This window comes from Idiotropiscis lumnitzeri, chromosome 1, assembly GCF_059441095.1.
Source record: "Idiotropiscis lumnitzeri isolate Australia: NSW breed Sydney's pygmy pipehorse chromosome 1, RoL_Ilum_1.0, whole genome shotgun sequence".
NCBI classification, from domain to species: domain Eukaryota; kingdom Metazoa; phylum Chordata; class Actinopteri; order Syngnathiformes; family Syngnathidae; genus Idiotropiscis; species Idiotropiscis lumnitzeri.
In genome coordinates this window covers 24028649-24051414 of record NC_142391.1, presented here as the reverse complement: position 1 = coordinate 24051414, position 22766 = coordinate 24028649, and the positions used below count along the sequence as shown (strand labels likewise).

Sequence of the window (22766 nt, the reverse complement as noted above, 5' to 3'; positions counted from 1 at the left end):
CAGCTTGAGTTAGCTCATTAGCATCAGGATCAATCCACCCCCCACGCCGGTGGTTCCAGCATACCTGGGCGACCCCCTCATAACGAACAACAGTAACGTCAAAAGGCGTCATCATACTCGGGCAGAAAAGCAGCAACGCCACTCCATTTTGACACATGTACTCACCAGATAATCCATGTACAGCCGCTGTGCAGTCCCCACAACACGAGCAGACTTTGAGGAAAATGCCCAAAATGTTAGAAAAGGGGCGGCCAGGCAACACGTCGCTTTGTATTCCCCGCCTTCCGACGAGCCACGGTAGGGTGTAAAAAGAGCCTTGACTGGGGCTAGCGCTCGCGGCTTTTCTTCTTCACCGACTGAAAAGCACACCGAAACGAGGCAGCGACGTCCCGGGTAGACGAGAGCGGAGGGAAGCTGGTCGGTTCGAGGGGTCTTTCTTGCCTGGAGGACTCACTCGAGCTCGCTGGTTTTTTTTGTTTGTTTTGTTTTTGTTTTTGTTTCCCACACACACAGCAGAACAGTTTGACTGTTGCTTTGGTTGGTTGCCGACTCGCCTGGTTGAAGAAAGCGACGAAGCCTCCGCGGTGACGTCACGCACGTAGCCGTAAGCGGGTAGCGTGCTCACGTGACCAAACACATGGCGACTGTATTGTGATTCGGGAAAGAAAAGTGCCCAGTGATGAAAATCAAGAGAAAGAAATCCAATCAGATTGCTTTTTTCGTTTTTAGTTTCCCATTTAGTTGGAATTTTCGATGGATTTTACCAACCGATGAATTCATATATGAAATATACGTAAAGAATTGTAAGTTGTTATCAAAAGCATGTCCTAAATAACAAAGATATCATATCCATACAAATAAGGGGAATACGCTGAAAGTCAACTCAACTTTATTTCTATAGTGCTTTCACGATCACAGTTAGATTTATTTCGGAATTATAGTTATGTATTTCATACAATAAAATACAAATAATTATGTATTACACATATTAAAAGACAAGAATAAAAATAACACTAATAATAACAACAATAATACAATGCATATGGCATTCTTCTAATTTAGCTATCAATGACATATAACAGGACATATACAAATTCTAACTCATATATGTCCTGAATGATACTGTTGAAAATTATTAGTGTTACATTCACATAATCATAATATTAATAAAATTATGACAAAGATTTGACAAGTGGTATTAAATACAATAGATGAAATAGAATTATAATATGAAGAAAAATATAAAAAGTATTAATGTAACTATTTTTATTATTATTTTATTATCTAGTTTACACACAAGGTAATACATGCAAACACATTTAAGTGGACTGTGAATATGAGTTGACTATACAAAGAACTGAAGCACATCCGAAGGCATCTGATCTGCTGTGAACTTTGGTGTTATACATTACGCAACACTTACGGTTAAGGAAGATGACACCGAAAGTACTTTGAGAGACAGTTTAAAGTCCATGTTTGGTTCCTTGTTAATATGTAGGCCTTGGCAAGAATGTGCACAGAATGGAAAGAGATGAGCTTGTCAAATTATGCGTGTATGTCAAATTCACTTACATACATACACACACACGCGCGCGCGCACACACGCGCACACACTAAAAAACAATTTATACTTTCAGTGTTTATACGACTTGTGTAATGTTTGAAGACTCATGGTATTGAAGCTTGTATGGTGTTCAAGCATGGATAAATGCAACCTACAAATTGCAATGTACAATAATAACAATTTGTTCAAGCAAAGTATACTTTTTTCCACCCTCAGAGAGAAAAATTCAGTTACTTTCATATCTCGTGTGTCTACTAGACACAAAAACCTCTCCCGCCCAAATTAGACCGACAAAACGAGCACAAGGTGAGAGTAAACAAACATGAGACGAGATTTTCGTTATAAATAGGTTAAAAAAATAAACAAACAAACAAATAAATAAATAAATAATAAAAAGTATTGTGAGAATTGTATTGGTGTTCTGCAAGATCCATACTGAATGCAGTACCTAATTTCACCTTGAGGACAACGTCTTTGTCACTATATGATGTGCTGAGGTTCTTAATTCGTAGACTGCATTATAACATCCCACAGTACATTTACAACCATCATTCGTTCTCCTGCTGCTTAGCATGTTTTTCGTCCTTATTTTAATCCATCCATCCGTTATCTGAACCACTTATCCTCACAAGGGTCTAAAGAAATACATTTAGTTATAATGTGTAATTGAGCAAGTGTATATAATGACTAATAATAAGGTTTGGTTAAAAAAAAAAGTCATGTAACTAACCAAAACATGAAGCAAAAAAGCTACACTTGCGAACATACTGTCAATAATAATTAGTTGTGGTATTATTAAGCAATAGCAGTTGGTACGTACTATTAAGGGTATTACTTATATATCTGCATTGAACTTACTTTAAAAGTACATAAACAGTATGCAGTAGTAATAAAGTCGTACAATAGGCAGCGTTTTATCTGGCCCCCTGCCTGTCTACTACAAAACGCAAAATGACAGAAAACCACAAGATGGCAGTGTCTATCTGAGCAAAACCACAATTCGAGCCCTTTCAACGCCTTCGTAGGAAGTGGTATATTGAAGGTTATAACGTTATACATATTATATAAGCGATGTACTCGAGAGTTTAAAAAAATGTTGTGGTCCTGAGTCTTTCAAATGAGCACTAACACTGCGTGTGTATACTAATAAATGGAAAAATATACCGGAAAAAAATGATTAGTTCATCAATTAATAACTAAACTAAAATAAAGGGTGGATTGATTGTTGCTGTCTTGGGGGGGGGGGGCAATCACAGCTCCGCCTTCGATTAGCCATCCTGCTCGACTTGCTGTTGCTGAGCAGCACCAGGCAGCAGTCACCGACCGGAGAGGATCGAAGGCATTCCGGAGGTGAGGAGCAGCTTACCCGCGGGAGACCAAAACGTCCATTTTGCAGTCTTTAAGGGGGCGAGGGCGTACATGCAATTTTAAGAAGAGGCGTGAATACGGACTTGTACGTAGTTAGTGGCGGCCCGAGAGGGGGAGAGCTAGCTGGGACTGCCCGTCGCGCTGCTCCTCTCTAACCGCCCCCTCGACCCCGGCCAGCGGCTCGGAACTAAGCCCGCCGCCCGCTGCTGCTCGCCACCCTGCTTCATTCCGAGCATGGCGGCGCTCCTCCGTGCCAGGGCCATTTATGACTTTAACTCGGAGAACCCCGGCGAGGTGTCGGTGCGCGAGAACGAGATCGTAAGTTTGTACAGCGAGCAGGACATCGACGGCTGGTTGGAGGGCACGAATAGTAAAGGCGAGAGGGGGCTCTTCCCCGCGTCCTACGTGGAAATCCTACGGGGGGACAACAACAACACGCCCGAGGATCCGCTCCCCGAGTCTCGCTATGCCAACGTACCATCCACGGCGAGTTTGGATAATGTCTTCCCGCCCCCTGCGCAGCAACAAATCTACCAACAGCCCAGCCAGGGCAGTGACGATGACTGGGATGACGACTGGGATGACAACTCCACTGTGGCGGACGAGCCGGGCATCACGGCAGGCCGGTACAGGGACTTCGACGGCAACGGGGCGTCCACATACAGGGTCTCCACGTGCTCCATGGCGAGAGGACAGCATCCCAAGAGCTCAGCGACAGTCAGCCGCAACCTGAACAGATTCTCCACTTTCGTCAAGTCCGGAGGCGAGGCCTTTGTCTTGGGTGAGGCTGCCGGTTTTGTGAAGGACGGTGATAAGATCTGCGTGGTGATGGGGCAGCACGGTCCTGAGTGGCAGGAGAACCCGTACCCGTTCACCTGCACCATTGACGACCCCACCAAGCAGACCAAGTTCAAAGGGATGAAGAGCTACATGTCGTACAAGCTGACGCCAACGCACACCCAGGAGCAGGTGAATCGGCGCTACAAGCACTTTGACTGGCTGTATGCACGCCTGGTGGAGAAGTTCCCCGTTATCTCGGTGCCCCACATCCCTGAGAAGCAAGCCACGGGACGCTTTGAGGAAGACTTCATCACCAAGAGACGCAAGGGCCTCATCTGGTGGATGAACCACATGACCAGCCACCCGGTGCTGGCACGCTGTGACGTCTTCCAGCACTTCCTCACCTGCAGCACGGACGAGAAGGCCTGGAAGATGGGCAAGAGGAAGGCTGAGAAGGACGAGATGGTGGGCGCCAACTTCTTCCTCACCATCAGCACGCCGGCCGCGCCGCTCGACTTCCAGGAGGTGGAGAGCAAGATCGACGGCTTCAAGGCCTTCACCAAGAGGATGGACGACAGCGCCCTGCAGCTGAACGCCACCGCCGGCGAATTTGCACGCAAGCAGATAAGCGGCTTCCGGAAGGAGTACCACAAGATGGGCGTGTCATTCAAGGTCCTCGGCCAGGCTTTCGAGATGGACCAGCAGGTGTATTCGTCCGGACTCAACCAGGCCATCTCCTTCACGGGCGACGCCTTTGAATCCATCGGGGATTACTTCGCAGAGCAGCCCAACAAGGACCTGGAACCTATCATGGACCTGTTAGCTCTTTATCAAGGACACCTGGCCAACTACCCAGACATCATCCATGTCCAGAAAGGTAACACACTTCACATTAGCTCTACAACTGGGGTGTCCAAACTTGTTCGGTGTGCAGCATAATCAAAGGATACAGGGGCCGCTTTTTTTTACATTCATCTGCCAATCCGTTTTCTATACCGCTCATCCGCTTCATTTTGTGAGGTGGCTGTGCGAACCACTAATTCACCATGCTGCCACTTTGATGTCATTGTCAGAATTTATTTAAGTGAGAGGCAAATGTATTGAAGTGAGAGGCAGTAGGGCTGTGCAGTTATGGAAAAATACAAATATTTTGATTGATATTAAAACAATGATCTGCCATTGGCAGGCAACCAGTTCAGGGTGTACCCCGTCCACTAATGATAAGAAAATGAAGCTACAAGATGCTTCATGAAGCAGTGGTTGTGTTTTTTGACTCCTCTAGCGGGCACTCCCTGTTCAACATCAGGCTAAAAGGACATTGACTTGTCATTTCTTAAGTCCTTTATTTAAACCAACATCTAGAGGAGTCAAAAATACAACAACTGGTTCATGAAACATCTTGAAGCTTTATTTTCCCATCACTACCGTCTACTGCCCGAAGATAGCTGGGATAGGCTCCAGCACCCTTGCGACCCTTTTGAGGAAAAGCGGAACAGATAATGGATGGATAAAATCTTGATTAATAGCAGTTCGGGTCTCAATTAAACACACAGATTATCAAAACTGAGAATCGACCCAAAAAGGTGCCAAAAAACGTTGCTGGGCTGGGTGCAAAGCACATCGTTGCTCACCCGACCTCCCACGGGTGGGTTGGAGGTCCAGGAAAGTGGAAATGGATTACCGGTCAATTCTGTTGTGGCGGACGCCAGCCAGAAGGCAATGGCCTAGAAATCTGCAGCAATGTGGTTGTTTGAAATGCACCAGGTCTAATTGTCTTTGATGTTCAATTTGACAGTTAATATGAGCTAGAAGTGCCATTCAACCTCTTGAAGCCTCATTTTGAAGAATTGTTCACTATTTGCCAAAGTTTATCTTAGTTAAGTCACTTGTATCTCAAGGCACTGGGAGGTTGTTTCCCAGTGACACGCGTGAATGCAAACTTAATGCGTTCCACGCATCGCACAGAAAGTTGGTCGAGGTCAACAGCCCACAAGAAGCGAACCGCCGATTGCTGTCACTATGTGGTCGTATCCTGGGAGGCCACGTTGTTTGGCAACGACACAGGGTTGAGGAGGATGTACAGCATGCGGCGCTTCTTGCAATAAAGCCACAATTGCATCCTTCTGAGAGGAAACAAAGGCCTTCCTTCTAAAAGAAACAATAACAAAACCAACAACACCTTAAGTACACGGGCAACTGTTTTGGTTACTATGCTGCGGCATAGTTACGTTTTTTAGCCATTGTGTCGATCACAGGCCCAAGACGACATAAGAGGATAATGTAAATTAATCCTTGCGATGCCATGTTACATCCGTGCGTCACTGAACAGAAATTCCACAACCGGATGAGACATTAATAATTCATCCCGATGGCGTCCACGTTCAATACTATCTTAGCTTTCTACAGCTGCAACAATTCTGGTCTTGGAATAGCATCTTGTTTGTGGATAGCGGGACTCAAACATGTAAAGAGGATTATATAGCGCAAGGACGTTCGCCAAGGTTTAACAATCCTAAATTGGGTTAGCTCTGGCTTGCACACCTTCACCTCCTGCAGATGTTTTGATGCCGTTTTGGACTGGTCAGAATAACGCCGCAACCTTCCCATAGCCGATTGTCAAATACTCCTTCGATAGACAGCAAACGAATTAGGAGCAAAACACCTTTCAGCAGGTTGTTGCCAAAAACTGCAATCCATTTGCATCAATAATTTGCAATCAGTCAATTCATTACCGTGTATGTGTTTCCGCAAATCAGGGACATTAACCAACTGCAGTTCGGGGAGGCAGGGAAGCATGGAGGTAGTTAGTCAGTGTTTTTTTTTTTACCATATGAAACCAGATTATCACTGCTATATAACAATTGAAGGGATCATGTGAAACTATAGTCGAACAAGAACGGCGTGCACAACATTTTGGAGTGATCACTGCAACTCTTAACACATTTACTGCTATGGACGTTTATATTTGTCAGTGGGAGTAAACAGCAGGTGTCAAATTTGGGGCTGGGGGTCTAATCCGTCCAAATCCAGTATTTTATGTGGCCGACGAACGCAAATGTTATGAATCAACTTTGATGAGTCTTGCTAAAATCAACCAAGATGTCTAATTGTCATATATAGTAAATAAAAATCTTTCGATATTGCAGATTTTTTGTTACCAAACCCCTTTTTGCAGTAACGAACTTAATGACTGCTGATTTCAAAATGACTTCACAAATTTCTTGTGTACATGTATTTATAAGGTGAGGCAAATAAACATTGCGATGGTTTCACCATGTGGCCCGTGACAAAAATTAGCACAGGTTTTGAGTAGAAAATCAAGATTAGGCAGTAAATCTCATCTGACAATCTGCTGGAAGTCAGAAGTACTTTTTCACACACACGCACACGCACTCATGCACACACTCACATACACGCCAGGTTGCTTTTTTTTTCCTCATAAACGGCATTTTTTTGATGATCTCAAACATAAAAGTGGGCAAAGAAACAAATAATTTGAGAAGCGTTTGAATTATTATTTTGCAACACTCAAAGTAGAAATCTCTCGTTTACAAATGAGACTGCAAATGGGCTTTACCAAAAACGGTCGTGCATTGCATTAACCGCCGACATTCCACAGTAACGTTGTTGACTGTCCGATTCGTCACTGGGCCCATTCACTTCATAATGAGCAGTTCTGAGCGTCATCACTCACTAGGCAGCTGACATTACACAGGTAACTCAGTTGTCCATGCTAACTGCTGCGACAACATTTCTAATATCATCATCATCATCATCATCACGACAAACCTAACAGCAGGACATACAAGTGACAGCCAGAGGCCTTTTTTGAATCTTTGTCTGCTGGTTTCTCAGTCATAAGCTGATGTGTTTCCACTCCAGCATGTTTATTCATTTGAAGCGCTATTTATTCTATGACCACATGAGCTTTCTGGCTGTGGTCCTTGCAGGTTTATTTATCTCATGAAACAACGTTGACATTCTTACCACACGCGTAGTCGGAAACGGAAATGAAAGCAACACCAGGCAATGTGTGGCAATTTCAGTGGGGGGGAAAAAAAAAAAAAAAAACGGGAGGCCCTGCATCACTGTCTACGTTCACATGCAATCAATAACCCTTTCAAAACCCAAATATTTGCAGCATTCTGTTTTTAAAGGCCACACAAATACCACAATATGCTGTTATTCGGGTTTATTCTTTCATTTCTGTGACATAACGAGTTTTATTGATGGTAAGAAGTAACAAGCGGAAATGACGTCTATTTGACGTCCGTGCATGGTCGTTTGAATCGGGTTATTCAAATGCTCTTTGACATGTTAACGGGTTATTCCGAATGTTTCAGAAATCGAAATTTTGACCTTAACCCGAATATTGACTGCATTTAAACGTAGTCACAATTGATCCCCGTCTCTGCAGGGATTCATTAGCCATTAGCCCGATGGGGTGGCTCACGCTCATAATTCGTCATTATTCAGCTTTTTGAAGGCTGTTGAGTGTCGTCATTTTTTGTTTAGTTTTTTTTTTTAAGGCAATTTAGCGTTTGTTTAAAAGGGTAAGCCTAAAAATGCAATAAGCCAAAAACAATCGCTCCTCACTTGAGGAATGGAGATTCAATGTCGAGCCATTACATTGGAAATGGGGTACCTGCAGTGTCAATCCAGATCAAGTTTGAATCCTGCACACTGTTATGTATCTTTATAACATTAAGAATACATACAAGTCCCTTCCTTGTTCTTCTGCTTCCAAATCTGCCTGCAGCGCTATTGCAAGTTGACTTTGGTGATGTTCTTATTCGCAGTTAAGCTAAAAAAATAATAACAAATTGAACATGAACAAACTTCAAACGTGATAAGAGCAGGCCGGCTAAAATAACATTGGATGGGGTCAGATGGAATGTCTTCACCTACATTTAATTATTAAACTCGAGCTCAAGCCCCCGTTTCCGTCATAAGCAAAGTGAGAAACAGACTTGTCAGCAGGCGTCAAACGTGCCGCGGTGCGCTAATGGATGAGCTTGGCAATGAGATAGGGATTGTTGCTCAGGTCGCACTCTCCACTAGCTGAATATTACGTAAGCAGGGATTACATCAAATCGGCCCAGCAGGGCTTGGTGCCACCTGCGCCTGCCCCCCCCTGGGAGGGATCTCGTCCGAGGCATTTGGTGGGCCTGACAAGTAGAAAATCGGCCCCTGGAAAACTACCCACAGCCAAGGAGATCTGAAATGGTTGCATGGGAGGGTTCACTTCAGTCAGCAGCGCATTGGTTCAACCAAGGGGGAGTTGGTGAATCAATAGCAATTTTTGTCTTGGTACGAGGTCCTGTGTGAAAACACTGGACGGACATTGGCATGATGGCTTCGTAAATTAGTAATGTTTCGTTTAAGTGCGTGGCCGAGGCTGAGAGCACACGTTATATGCTTTGAAGGTTCTGTAAGAGAGCGTCACAGCAGTTGGTCTAGTGTGACTTTTAGCCCACCACGGACCCCAAATCAATCGCGCTGAACGACTTCAGTTTTTTTTTTTTTTTTGTAGTCAGCGCTAAGGTGATGATAGCCGAGTCAACTTTGACGAATTTACGTCTTTTATATTTGTTGTCAACTTGCAATCTGTGCAGTTGCCAACTGCCAAACTTACTCATCCAGTCACATTTCCACACGATCATGGCTTCCCAGACTGACGGGAAATGTAAAAGTCTAGCTCCAAATCACGTAACACATGCAGGGTAGCTACTTGGTGGTGTGACCTGGATTCTTGCCAGATTTTTATAAATTCGGACTGTCTGCGCGATGGTGAACATGTCAAAGTATTTTTTTTTTTTTAATTTGCATCGAAACATAATTCTTTTGATTGTGTGTAGTTTATTTTTCCTCTAGCTCACGTGCCTCACTGGAATAGACGTCGACTCACTGACTTTTAGTTTAAATTGAAAAATGTTCAGAACATTTCCCCGTGTGCTTCACTCGGCCAACGGGATGGTTTACACACGCAGTAATCTGTGTGTGCGTGTTCTAAAGGAAGTGGCGCCACTTTGGTTTCATTGTGAAAATGCGAGGTTGCAAAGCATCATGTGTTAATCTGCTCGCGCCGCAAGAACTCGTCATTCGTGCAAATCTTCCCACTAGTGTGGAAAAAAGATTTCTATGTGTTTGACTTAGTCATGATTCAGCATGTGGACTGTAATTGTCTGTAGGATGACATCATTATTCAAATTGAAGCGGTACTGATGTTTTGCTCTTGAAATAGCCACTGACCTTGGCGGGCAGAGAACATTTCCTTAAATAGTGCTTTCACAACCCTTCCTCGTGCAGTCGCACATTAACCTTTGGACTATAGCAACAAAGAAAAAAAAAAGGAACTTTGGTTAAAAATTCCGAATCTGTTTTACCCTCCATCAACTATGAATACCAATTTTCACTATGCCTCTAGTATTAAAGCATTCATTAGTTGTCCAACTCCACCAAATAGAGGCCAAGTACGACATTTAAAAAAAACAAACGGCTCATCCCATTTAAAGCCTGTTGCTCACCAAAACAACAGCACCCACCAACGCAGGTAAACAATCTCTGAGATTTGTTTGTCGGTCACACACACGCATCCATTTTCGAGCACCCATCTGCTGCTGTGCTGTTGAGTAAATAATCTTTTTTTGTGCAAAAGAAGAAGTAAATACTCGTACTGGTATCGGTCTACAAAGAAGTGGCATCGAACATCCCTAAGTGAAGGCCTCCCCCATTTCTAGTTGAGGATTTTATAAATAAAGACCTCCCTCAATTGTTGTCTCTCCTGCGTCTGCAGCTGAGTAAATAAATGCTCTGTGTGCGTCACCGTAGGAGGTAGTCCAGTAACAAAGTTTGCAAAGTCTCGATAGCCATCTATGTCCATGTGATGTGTGTTGAGCAGGCGCCCTGACCAAGGTGAAGGAGAGCCAGCGTCACGTAGAAGAGGGCAAGATGGAGACGGCGCAGGCGGACGGCATTACGGAGCGCTGCAACATCATCTCGTGCGCCACGCTGGCCGAGATCCAGCATTTCCACCAGATTCGCGTGCGCGACTTCCGGGCCCAGATGCAGCACTTCCTGACACAACAGATGGCTTTCTTCCACAAGATCACCGCCAAGCTGGAGGAAGCGTTGCACATGTATGACGCCGCATAACGCCGTGCACATCTGCACATTTTTTGGACTGAAAAAACAAAACAAAAGAAGAACAGGGTGGCGCTACCTGAAAAAAACAAACAAAAAAAAACAGGGTTACCTCTTGGAGGGAGTTCCAAGGAGTTCCAAGTCCAAGGCTGGGAGGACCAATATGTTTAGTGAATGCAGGGGTGTCCAAAGTACGGTCCATGAGGACATTTGATTCCTGTCGTCCATTTTTTTTGCGGCACATTCTAAAACTAACATTTATAAAAAAAAAACTGCGCAGTGCATGTGACGAGATCTAGTCATAGGCCACCCCAAAAGCCTGAAAAATCCCAAAATATTTGACTGCTTATCACCTAAACAGAACAATGTAACAAAGCAGTTTTTCTACAGTGGTGCCTTGAGATAAGAAAAAATAAATAAAAAATTGGGCAGATGGCGAACCATTCTCCCAGTTGAGCTTTTCTGTCAAACTAAACTGTCTATTTAAAACAACCACATTGCTTTGCCTAAATAAAGTCTATTTAGCCTCATGCTAACAAAAAAAACGCAAAATGCCATAGATGGGCTATGAATCGCACCATTGTGGCGGTAATACAACACTTTAAGCAACCAATATCTGAAAAAAAAATTCAACAGACAATATAACAACACTCAAACATATTATTTATCCTCTAAAACAAACGAAAAAATTCTGCAGCTTACTGAGTCACGCACCGTAGCTGTGACAGTCTTCTTTGTTTGTATCTGATCACACTGCCCCTCGGTGTCTAAGTTGTGCGCACAAGAAGGAGCTGTCATGAATTAATCATATTGCACAAATTCTTTAGTGCTTTACGTTTTAATAAATGACAATTTTATCGAGTGCTATTTTCCTTATCAAAAAAATGTTTTTGTTGGGAGGCTTTAACGCATAAAATATTTGATAATACATTCATTACAATGTTGAAAGTGTTTTGAGCCTCGAGCGTGGTCATGGAACAAATCATAAATCATATCAAGGCACCACTTTAAAATATATAAAACATTAGATTGCTTTTTGATGTCTTTGGCATGTTTAACAAATCATTGTTGTTAAATATCAAAGTGGGCTTACAGCCTCGATTTATCTCATGCGGCCTCGGAGGAAAAAGTTTGGACACCCCTGATGTAATGCAACTTTTAGGCCTTCTGTTTCCGTAAACAGCATCAGTCTGGCACACATGAAGTGATGATTAAATTTGACATTTTTTTCCCCAGCCTTAATTTTGTAACAGACTACTGCAGCTAACCCAGACAAAAGTGTTTACACGTCCTCTCGCTGTGCCTTCTCCTTTTGTCACTCAAGCTTTATATACTGTACATGTTGAAATTGTATTTGTTTTTACTAAAGTATTTCGCTGAAAACACCACAGCCGTGTTTGAATGGATATCAGTACGTTTCATTTGCAGGTGTATCTCACTAAATTAGTAGATAATGGATTTAAAAAAAAATGTTTTTAGTAATGCGAGTTCCAACCAACTGGTTTGCACGATCCTGGCTCTGGCCTTCCTGTGTGGCGTATAGATGTTCTCCCTGTGCCTGCGTGGGTTTCCTCCCACATTCCAAAAACATGCATGGCAGGTTGATTGGACACTCTAAATTGCCCCGAGGTATGAGTGTGAGCGCGGATGGTTGTTGGTCTTTGTGTGCTCTGCGATTGGCTGGCAACAAGTCCAAGTATAATTTTGATGTGTATAGCTTACCGTTACCAAAAACTTCAAATTCACCATCAATTAAAAAAATAAATAAATAATTGCAATTTTTGGCATTATAGAATAGACTGGAATGTTTAATAAATCTATAGTATGGATGACTTTATTGAATTGAATTGCAGAAAAACATTTCCTACCATATTCTAATTCATTGAGATGCATCATGTTTGAAGGAAAATGAAAAGGTCCTACAAATGCTTTTTGAACGTGGAGACTTTTGTTCGACTGTTCCAACACAGACAATGGTGGTTTGCATCGCAATTGAAGTTGAGAAATAAATCCCTCCTGAACGAATAAATAAAATCACTCAGTTTTTTTCTACTATATTAAAGTGAACTAGCAAGCCATACAGCCTTCCATTTTCTAAAATTTTCTTACCTGAGGACAAATTTAGAGTTGGACATTAATGTTTATGCAATGAGGGAAGCAAAGGTGGTTCAAGTTGCCAAAAATTGCCCAAATATGACACTGGTAAAAATAATCCTATAAAAAGTCAGTGAAAAAGTACTGAGTAAAATGCAATATTAGTTGCGGTGTTCAAATAACAGTTGTTGATAGTGTTTAAATACTGCCACATAGATATTTTTTGATTTGTTAGCACTTTCATGGTGTTTCCATTTCATGTTAGCATTACGCTAGCGGACTGAGAGGCAAAGCTATGTAATTCTAAATTAAATACTAAAAATGATCCAGATTTTTTTTCATCATTAAAATGAACTATCCGGCAAGCACATTTTAGCCACGTTTACTAATAACCAGGCACATTTGTCGGTGTTAAAACTCAAAGATGCCTCTTGAGCACAAACGTTTGCCCACCCCTAGCTTACAGACTCGTGAAATAGCGGCAGAGACAGCAAAAGCGCTGCAGGGGTGGGACGCTTGCCTCGGTGCCGCGTCAGTGTTCTCCTGCCCGGTCCTCAGATGTGCTGGTGGGACATGTGGGTTGCGTTAAGTGGGAGTGGGGGCGGCCAGACGGCATGTGGTGGACAGGAAGATGTCACCGACAGCTGGGAAAGATTTTTTTTTCTATTCAGCTGTCGGTGCCAATGCCATAAAAGAATACTCAAGCTACGATGTGAAACAGAGCTTATTGATGATTATTATCGTTGCCAATATACTGTCATTGTCGCCGGAATTCCGCAGTATAACAAGAATCACACTATCGTTAATTGCTCATGATTATTATTGTTGTTTAAAATATACTGTGGTGCCTTGAGATGCAAATTTGAATTCATTCCTCATCCACACTCAAGTCATCTTTCACCATTGAAATGAATGGAAATGCCTCGAATCGGTTCCAGCCGCTCCGAAAAAGCCAACAAAAAATGTGCAATGTGTTTTTAAATGAGAAACTAGCACTTTAGACTTCATGAAAACAAACAGCAATGATGGGATTAAATAACATGAAACAGTTTTTGTCACAGTGTCTCAACTGAATAGCCGCTTTCTGTTGCACTTGCCTTTGCCACTTGGGGGCGATATAAGGCAAACAGACAGACTGATACAATCTCCTGTCCACTGAGGTGCCTCAACTCCTTAGTACGGCACTAATATTTGTCGTTCTTCGCAGACAGAATATATGACTGTTCAGTACGTACAGTATCTAACATAGATTAATATTGCTTTTGTGGAATAAAAATGAAGCAAATTAATCCTTCCGTTTTCATCAGTCAGGGCACGACCATTTTGGCATTATGAGGCCCTCTTTTGTGGACTGAAATTGAAGTCAAAGTCCCCTCGGACTTGCAAGTCCGATCCTCACAGCTCACTTGTTATCGAGTTTGGTCACGCAACAAAAAATAGTAAATTGAATCATTCTCTCAAGGCTCCTCTGTACCACGAGAAAATGCTGATGATAGTATTCTGTTTATACGCCAGCTCATGTGGCAATTTTTTTTTTTTTTTCAATTTTGTGCTGACCCATTTCTTTGAGGTGGATTTTTGAAAATTTAATCTACTTTTTAATTCCTAGCATATCCTGTCAGGTGCCAACTAGCAAATCTTGACTTCCCTTTCCTATCATTTTTTTTGTCTTTTCACATGAACAAGTTGCACACATGCTGGCCCGAGGCCTCTTGTTTCTCCTCCGTGTGCTGCCAACACCGTAGGAAATGGGTGTTCTTGTTTTGAGGCTTCTGCAACTCCCGCAGGGCTTGGAGACGTTTGCTTGAGTAACACAATGCATGCTGGGACATTTGTTCTCACTTGTCTCAATTTTTCTCGAGTCCATCAGGTTTCCATCATAATAAAAACAATAATATATTAGTGCTGTCAAGTTATTTTTTTTTAATAATTAATCACAAAAAAATCCATGATTAATCATGATTAATCACATTCTTCAACTACTATTTTTTGCGACGCTTCTAACAGATATTTACTTGACGAATATCTTTGAATTGATGCAAAATCACCAAATATTAAGTATATTTAATTCAAAGACTGTTCTAATAACTTTCTTGGATTCTTGAATACGATCAAAATGGAGACATCTTTGCAGACATTTATTTTAGAAACATTTCTCAAAACTGCCCACAAGCGCCAAACTCTAGCAGTATTGGTTTGCAAGGTCCAGTGGTAATTTAAACACGATGTTTTGTTCTGAGATGTGCTAAAGACAGCTAATGTGGCACAATATTTGCAAAGTATGCAAATGATTTTTTAAGTAAATCAAACTGAGTTAATTGAGTTAAAATATTTAACTGAGTTAAAAAAATGGATTAATCACCTGAGTTAATGCTTTAATTTTGACAGCCCTCATAATAAAATATTCAGTAATATTTCTGGATTAAGGGTTATACTCAGCAACAGGTGGAATTTGTTTTTCTGAAAAGTCATTGCTATAAATTACAATGCATGTAAGAACTATTTTGCACAAGCTCGAATATATCTCCCAAAACGGATGTGCTAGTTAAATACTAAAGACAAAAATCTGCGTCAAAAAGACAGAGTCACATAAACCGATCTGTGATAAAAATGTGCTGTTGACTTGAGTTCATTTTCACTCACCATGCCGTATTCATCAGTGCAACATTTGGGTCAACTCATTTCCAAGATGGCGGCACGCATGACACCAGGCTTCACTTTCAAAAACATAAATGCTTGGTTCATTGAAAACGCTAAATAGTCCAGAGTGGAGAAAATCAGGAGAGAAAAAGTATCCCGCTTTCTCAGGTAAACACAGTACTAGTCTAAACCAAGGTTTAGATCCGGTGTTCACTTTTCCGGATTGTCAGTGCAACAAGTTGGCCAACGACCTTTCGTTTTTCCCAATTGGCCACACCTGTGAAACGTGGCTCAACTTCCTGCAAAAACACCCCAAAGCATGAGGTTCAGGGATTGACTGAAGACTAAGAAAGTGAGCAGTATTCATCATCATTCATGAAGTGCTGGGAAATGTGATGGATATTTGGCATAACATAAACACAATATAATGCTTTGAAATTTCCTTTAACAAATGTTTGCATCATTATATCTCCTAAAAATCAGGCACCAGCAAAATAATTTCTATAATAATAATTAATAATTTGGTGGCTCAAAAGTACCCTGAGGCAACTGGCAACCAGTTCAGGGTGTAACCTACTTCTTGCCCAAAACGTCAGCTGGGAAAGGTTCTCTCTCCCACAGTCCTCATGTGGACAATAAAAGAAATACAGTAGATGTCGTTTTAATGGCTGGCTCTGAGAAACAGAATAGTAGCGAATCAATGTTCACCACATCACTTTCTGTTGCACCTAAGCTGCTTCCCCAAGAAAAACCCAAACGGCAACAAAATCCCTCTGAATTTCTTTTCTACGCCTCACTCAATCACAGCCCAATTATCTTGTCACGCGTATGTCGTTATTGACTTCCCTCAGTGGATTCAAGTCCACCACTCCTGTCTGCACTCCGGGACTCCAGGAAATTCCCCAGAGGGCCACCGCAAAATATTTCATTTGGCTTATTCCTCCGTGTCATGTTGCTCGCCTCAGACCGGAAGTGAGAATACTTTCTCTTATGGAAGGAAATGGTTTGTTTGGGATGACTGTGCCACTTTTCAAGTGGAGGTGCGATTGTGGGAAAGCACCAAAATGTATTTAGCAAGCTTAGGAAAATGTTGCTCTCTTTTTTGTGACCAGGCCCATTTCGTGTTTGGATTATTTATAGAAATGCAGCTAAGTGGCGTTATATGCACGCACACACACCGGTTATCAACTTTATACTAGCAGAGGTTGTCGGCATCTTTTGAATTCATCAAGTCACCTGTAAACTAACTTGATTTTAAAATCAGATAATCAGTAACTTAACAAAGTTACCATTTCAATGTAACTGTGGTGCAACACAGTGAGACAAGCAAAGACTACTTGCTCTTTCGAATTGGGTGTGTCCAAATGCACAAGTTGTTGTCCATTCCTTCAAGTCACACTCATGCAAGAGTGAAAGTGGTCATTGTGCTTATCTGCTGTTGTTTGACAGCCAGAGGACAACCGGCTTGTTATCGGCCACGGTGTTGCCAGGGACAATGGCGCTGGAAGAGGACCAGTATCATCATTGTTGCTGTCAACATGCGACAAGCAAGTAAAAATGATTTAAAATGGCATCTTTTCACATCCTCTTCTAAAGCTGATTTAAATATTTGGAAAACAACCTCTTCTTTCTTTCGTTTCTGTATTTCTTTCCAAGAGTAAATGACCTTATCCTCGTCCTCTGCGGCCTCACAAGCAGGAAGTGTGATTAGACAAACACGTAGGCCTGCTCAGCACACTCACATGAGCTCATTCACCAACCTCAGCACAACCACATGATGCAATGACAACACCCTGATCTGAAAACTCTGCTGCTTTCGCCCAGAATGTCTGCTGAAGCATTAATGTAGGACTTGTGACGTGATGAACCAGAAAAAGCGGAAACATTTTTAAACTACTGCATCGTACATAGAGATGGGAAACTGATAAATGTGAGCACATGCATGCACAAAAGCTACCGTGAACTACGCTACTTACCACTCCTATATAAATAAATAAATTATATATATATATATATATATATATATTTCTCTACCTCTAATCTCGTTGCACACTTGAGTACAATGACAATAAAGGGATTTCTGATTCTGATTATATATAAATATATATATATATATATATATATATATATATATATATATATATAGAACATAAATGCACACAAATCTATTGCTAATCCGAACGCTTTATTAAAATGTGTCAACTCAGCTCATCAGTAAGGCACTATTAGTCGCTCTAACCCAGGGGTGGGCAAACTTTTTGATTGGCGGGCCACAATGGGATCTAAAATTTGACAAAGGGGCCAGACCAGGAGCAGATGGATGGAGTGTCTTGGAAACCTCATCTCATCAAAGAAAAAAAACAAAAAAAAACATTCCATTTTAAATGAAAGTGAACAAAAGGATTCCAACAATATATTTGTCTCGAAAAACCACAGTATTTAGAAAATAAAACATTAACAAGGTTTATTTATTTAATTTTTTTCAAGTTCGGCGGGCCGGATCAAAACGTTTAACGGGCCACATGTGGCCCCCGGGCCGTAGTTTGCCAACACCTGCTCTAACCATGAATAAAAATGAATTAAAACAAATGTAAAAATTATATAGATTTTTTTCTAATTATTGTTTTATTTGATATTTTATTTATATTTATATAATAAATAAATTATTTTGTTGTTTGTTGTTTAAAGGATGATAACTCAGCTGCATAGATGTTAATCATTGCCCATGTTAGCATTAGCCTCACAATAGAGGCCAAGCTTCTTTTTGGGGGGAAATATATCTACTAATTTAATGTATTCTTGCATGTCACGATTGCACAATTGCAAAAAATCAAACATTATAATTCTGCTCTCTCGCTTCTCAAGGCAACGCTGTAATTTATAGGGATACAAATGGTTAATATCAACGGCAAAAGCTATTGTTGAAGAAGACAATTTTGCTTTTGTTTGGATTCCTGTGTGTTGTTTTTGTTTTGGATTACAGGCGCTGCATCATGGGCCGGTTGTCCTGTTCTGTCCTGTACCTGGCAGCAGCTTCTGGAATGTTGGAGCACTGTGCACTCTTGCAGTGCTGCTTTTGTTTTTACAGCCCTCATACAGGAAGCTCTCTCTCTTGCTTGCTGGTGGGGGCCTCATTCATGTCGTTGGACAAAACGATGACTGACCCCCCACCAAAATAGGCCTCCACCTCTCTGGCTAATCTCCAAGATATACACGACATACAACATGTTCATGTTTGCTTTCTTTCTTTTATTTTGGGTCTTTGTGGACCACAGTACATTCTCCCAGGCTAGCCTCCATCACAAAGCTTCATTTAACACACTAATTAAAATAAACGAGGAGGAACAACCAGGGGGGAAAAAGGCCTTGAAGCTTGCTCGGAGTTATGTTATGGTTTATATAATAAACAGTGCGTTGGTAGACATTTCTTCTTGATGTAATGAGGCTAAAGAGAAATACATTGGAGACTAATTTCAATTTCAAAAGCGTTTTTTCCCATAGAAAATAATGTCAAGTGAATTCTTTAGTTTTAGACAAAATCTATCACCAAGATAACATGAGCATTAACTTTAAAGGCAAAATAACCTGTTGACTAAACTAAAATAGAGTAAAACTACTCACCTCATGAATATCTCCGGTGACAAGGACATCACATCTGTGGGGAGTGGTTAAAGATTGAGGTTGCAGCGTGCCTACTTTAAGCTACATGCTATTTAAGATAGCATTCAGTTGTTAAATCAATTTGTGGAGATTATTATGGAAAAAACAAGTTCCACAGTAATTTGAGTAGCTCGCTTAAAAAAAAAAAAAATGCTCGCATTATATTTCTGCCTCGGGTACATTGTCAGGAAGAAAAAGCCAACCGTAGCAACAATATCCCCTGCTATGCATCACAGTAATACAATGCCCACGTGGTGAGAACTACCACATAAACCTTACCAAATAATATCTGGACATTAATGCTTTAAAACTCTTTTACTTTGATGTTGTTTCCGGCGGCGTGTCTTCATCCCGACTGTAGTCGGAACGTTTATATTGCGTCAAACAATAGAAATTTGGAATAATTTGAAAAGGTTTATAATTTTGTTGTTTGTTTTTTGCCCCTAGCATGTTGTTCCCTAACTTTTTTCTGTCCGTATATTTATTTAATTTTTATTTTTATTCATTTCCACTCTATTTTTAACTATTATCTTGACTAATTGTTCGACTTTGTATACTGTTTTCTACATTTCACAAATTGTTGTATTACCTGCAGTTTGCAATAAAAAAAAAAATATATATATATATATATATTGCCGTCAAAAACTGTTGCCACCAACAGCAACAAAACAACGTTGCCCTGAAATCCAGTTAAATTACTAATTAAGGACGCAAAAAAATAAATAACGCTGACAATGTTTTTTACGGCGACTGTTGCCAGCGCATCATGGCTGCTCCAGCGCTAATGGCTAGCAGCATTTAGCTAGCAGCTATGCAAGCGTGCCTCATATCAGGCTGGCAAGAACCATCAGATTACATTTCAAAGGCACTTTAATAGGAGAAAATGACCAGTTTCTATATTTTGAATTGTCCTTCAAGCCAGAAGAAAAAAAAATTGTAATTTGTGTGCGATTACTCCATTATTTGAACCAAATCTCAACAAATCTCATAATGTTCGGTAGCTTCAGCCTTAATGAGTGGGCAGACCTTATTCCTATGTTGTGCTAAATTCATTTTCCAGTTCCATGGTTATCATCACCTCTATCAGCGGTACAGTTGATCCCAAAAATCTATGAGAAACTGCAGTCTGGTACTGCTTCCTATAGAGTTTGGGGAGGGCAAGCTGCATTGATGCCAACTTGCACATAGGGCATCTGTGTTGAATAATTTTCTGTTGATTTGTAGCAGTGATGAACTATCCAGTAGAGCTAATCTGAACGAAGCCACTTTGCGCTGAATCGGTGTCTTTTTGTTCTACATTTACAGTGCTCGCTCCAGGCGCACGCTGCCCTCGGCACCGACGTGTTACATTCTGTACGCCTCCGCAGTATTTTACATGCCTTGATTGGCTCTTAGGAACAAACTCAACGGGTTCTAATGGTGTATTTAAAAGGGCGGTGAGAGAGAGGGGCCTCTTAGGAAGTGAAATGGAGCGAGCGCGGAGGTTGGAGAAGTTCAATAAAGCATCAGTGTGAAACCTCATTAAAGCAAGGGATCCAAAAGCATTCTGCGTTGTGTTGTCTCGGTGCGCACCCGCAATTATCAACCCTTAAATTACAGTCATCACTTCGACATATCGTACAAGAGGCTTTCCCACACTAACAACAGAACTGTTCCACACTGAGAGAGCTGTTTTGAATGCTAGATTGTGGCCTTCTCATGTAGGGTAAGTAATAAAGCACACAATGGACCCGACAGTGCTGGAGAATTGTCATTGTCATGAAAACAAAAGGTCAAAAAGTCAGACTTTTAAAAACCGACGTGTTGGCAGCTCTCCTTTCCTCAGCTTTTCACGTCAAACGAGTGGAAAGGGAAGGTGTTTAACGACAAATGATTTTTTGTTGTGAACTAGAATTTGATTCAAGCATAGTCAAAGTTGACTAATTGATGATGCCGTTGAAATTTTTTTCCAGGAGAGCGGTCATACATCGACACAGGTGAAGTTACACAGACGTACAAAATCTTACCTTGATGACTGGCCATTTCGCCGCTCCTCAGAAAACAAAAATGGAGACGAATGAGGTTGTTTGTTTTATTCTCGGCTTGTCTTGAGGACTAAAGACAGCAAATCATCTTTATAAAGGACACAAGAAGAAACAGTGGGCAGCAAGAAAACCAACCAGTGGAGCAAAGTTTAGACTGTGACCAACAAAACTGAATACGGCGCTTAAACACCTCAGGCTAAGCTAACATTAGCATTAGCGAGTAAAACTGGGGCGTGCTGAACATGTGCCATGCAGTGGAAAGGGGGCATCATTAAATTGTCTTTGGTAAGAATAGTTGGGGGAGTAAAGTGAGCCAAATAATAGTAATAAGAAAGAATATGTTTCTAACCTTTTGTTGTAATATATAATTTCTGGACAAAGGGTTGAGATCCCCAGCAGTGTATCAAGTGGTCCTTGTATGAGATTGATCCTAAAATCTACCAAAGAAGATTTAAAGGAGCCATACAGAAGCCTGTTGAGGAGACAATACTATAATTTAAAGTGGTTTAATAAAAAAAAAAAAAGTGGTATAAATAAAATATGGCATGGGACATATATGTAAGTTACATAATTTAGAGATGAGAATATTATACAGTGGGTAAAGGATTCTAAATCAGTCCAGTACAAAATAAAAGTTGCCTGTGATTATTCAGTACCTTCCATTGGCAGCAGTTTTTTTACTTTAAAGCATCCCATGTCATAAATACTAAGATACATTTCAGTCCATTTTCCCGCTTAAATTGACTCTTAATGACAACAAATGTGAACCAGAAAGAGAGCATTACACAGTGTGTTAACGTTAAAAATTGCATTGGTTGCTCACACATGCTAGTAGTAATACCATAATGCAGTAAAATATGTGTGTATTAAGCAAACATCTTTTTTTTCCCCCCATCAGTGATCAGTCCTATCAACATTTCAGAGCAGCCCACTTGCAACACAGAAAAATAAAATAGATGGACACCTGAGGTTAGCAAAAATATGATCAGTAGAATATTACATTTAAAAATCGTGTCATGAAATGCTTAGACAGCACCTGGATCAATGTCAGAAATTCAAGTTTCTCATTGCCAGTGTTAAGTGGTCCGACAGTCTTGGTTTTTCATCATTACAGTCAGTGACAACATGTAACGTTTAGTAGTATCAACAGCGCCCTCTGGTGGTCTGAACAGGCGCAACCATTAAACAGCAGCAGGGAGGACTCATCACAGTGGATGTTGGATTTTTGTCCTCATGAGTGTCCCCAAGATGCCAAAAGGCAGCAAACATGATCTCATTCTTGTAGCACTGCCTTCGTCGTAGTGTTATAACAGGTGGTGTAAAGGAGTAAAGCCTTTTTTTATGTTGTTGGTCGGCAGGAGTGCAGAGCGACGATAGACATTTCTCGTTAGTCAGCTAAACTTTACTTTTAGACCCATCTTGTTGTGAGATATACGACAATTTTTTTTTACCATGATTTCACATCTTTCATCTGAGGCGGACAGAATCTTAGC

The 22766-nt window shown here is 41.2% G+C and overlaps 2 protein-coding genes across 5 annotated transcripts in view; one reads left to right on the top strand and one right to left on the bottom strand.

Moving 5' to 3' along the window:
- Window positions 1–590, bottom strand: part of LOC148343877 (ADP-ribosylation factor-like protein 15) — an 89118-nt gene extending 88528 nt beyond the window's left edge. The window contains exon 1 of the mRNA XM_088290927.1: window positions 166–590. Within this exon, the coding sequence (XP_088147053.1) occupies window positions 166–177 (12 nt within the window). The 5' untranslated portion in view covers window positions 178–590. The remainder of the gene's footprint in view (window positions 1–165) is intronic.
- Window positions 591–2851: 2261 nt separating this feature from the next.
- On the top strand, window positions 2852–22746 carry snx18a (sorting nexin 18a). Of its 4 annotated transcripts, none has more exons than XR_015842532.1 (3): window positions 2852–4589; window positions 10614–10934; window positions 10968–13197. XR_015842532.1 is itself a non-coding variant. In XM_088290885.1 (3 exons), exons 1-3 carry the CDS (start codon window positions 3167–3169, stop codon window positions 18746–18748), a joined length of 1701 nt encoding a protein of 566 aa, XP_088147011.1. In that variant the 5' UTR covers window positions 2852–3166; the 3' UTR covers window positions 18749–22746. The 4 variants fall into 4 exon arrangements, 3 of the variants coding, with proteins under 3 accessions (XP_088147011.1, XP_088147033.1, XP_088147024.1); XM_088290885.1 differs by lacking the exons at window positions 10614–10934; window positions 10968–13197 and adding exons at window positions 17039–17140; window positions 18573–22746; XM_088290907.1 differs by lacking the exons at window positions 10614–10934; window positions 10968–13197 and adding exons at window positions 17039–17140; window positions 17246–17564.
- The last annotated feature ends 20 nt before the right edge of the window (window positions 22747–22766 follow it).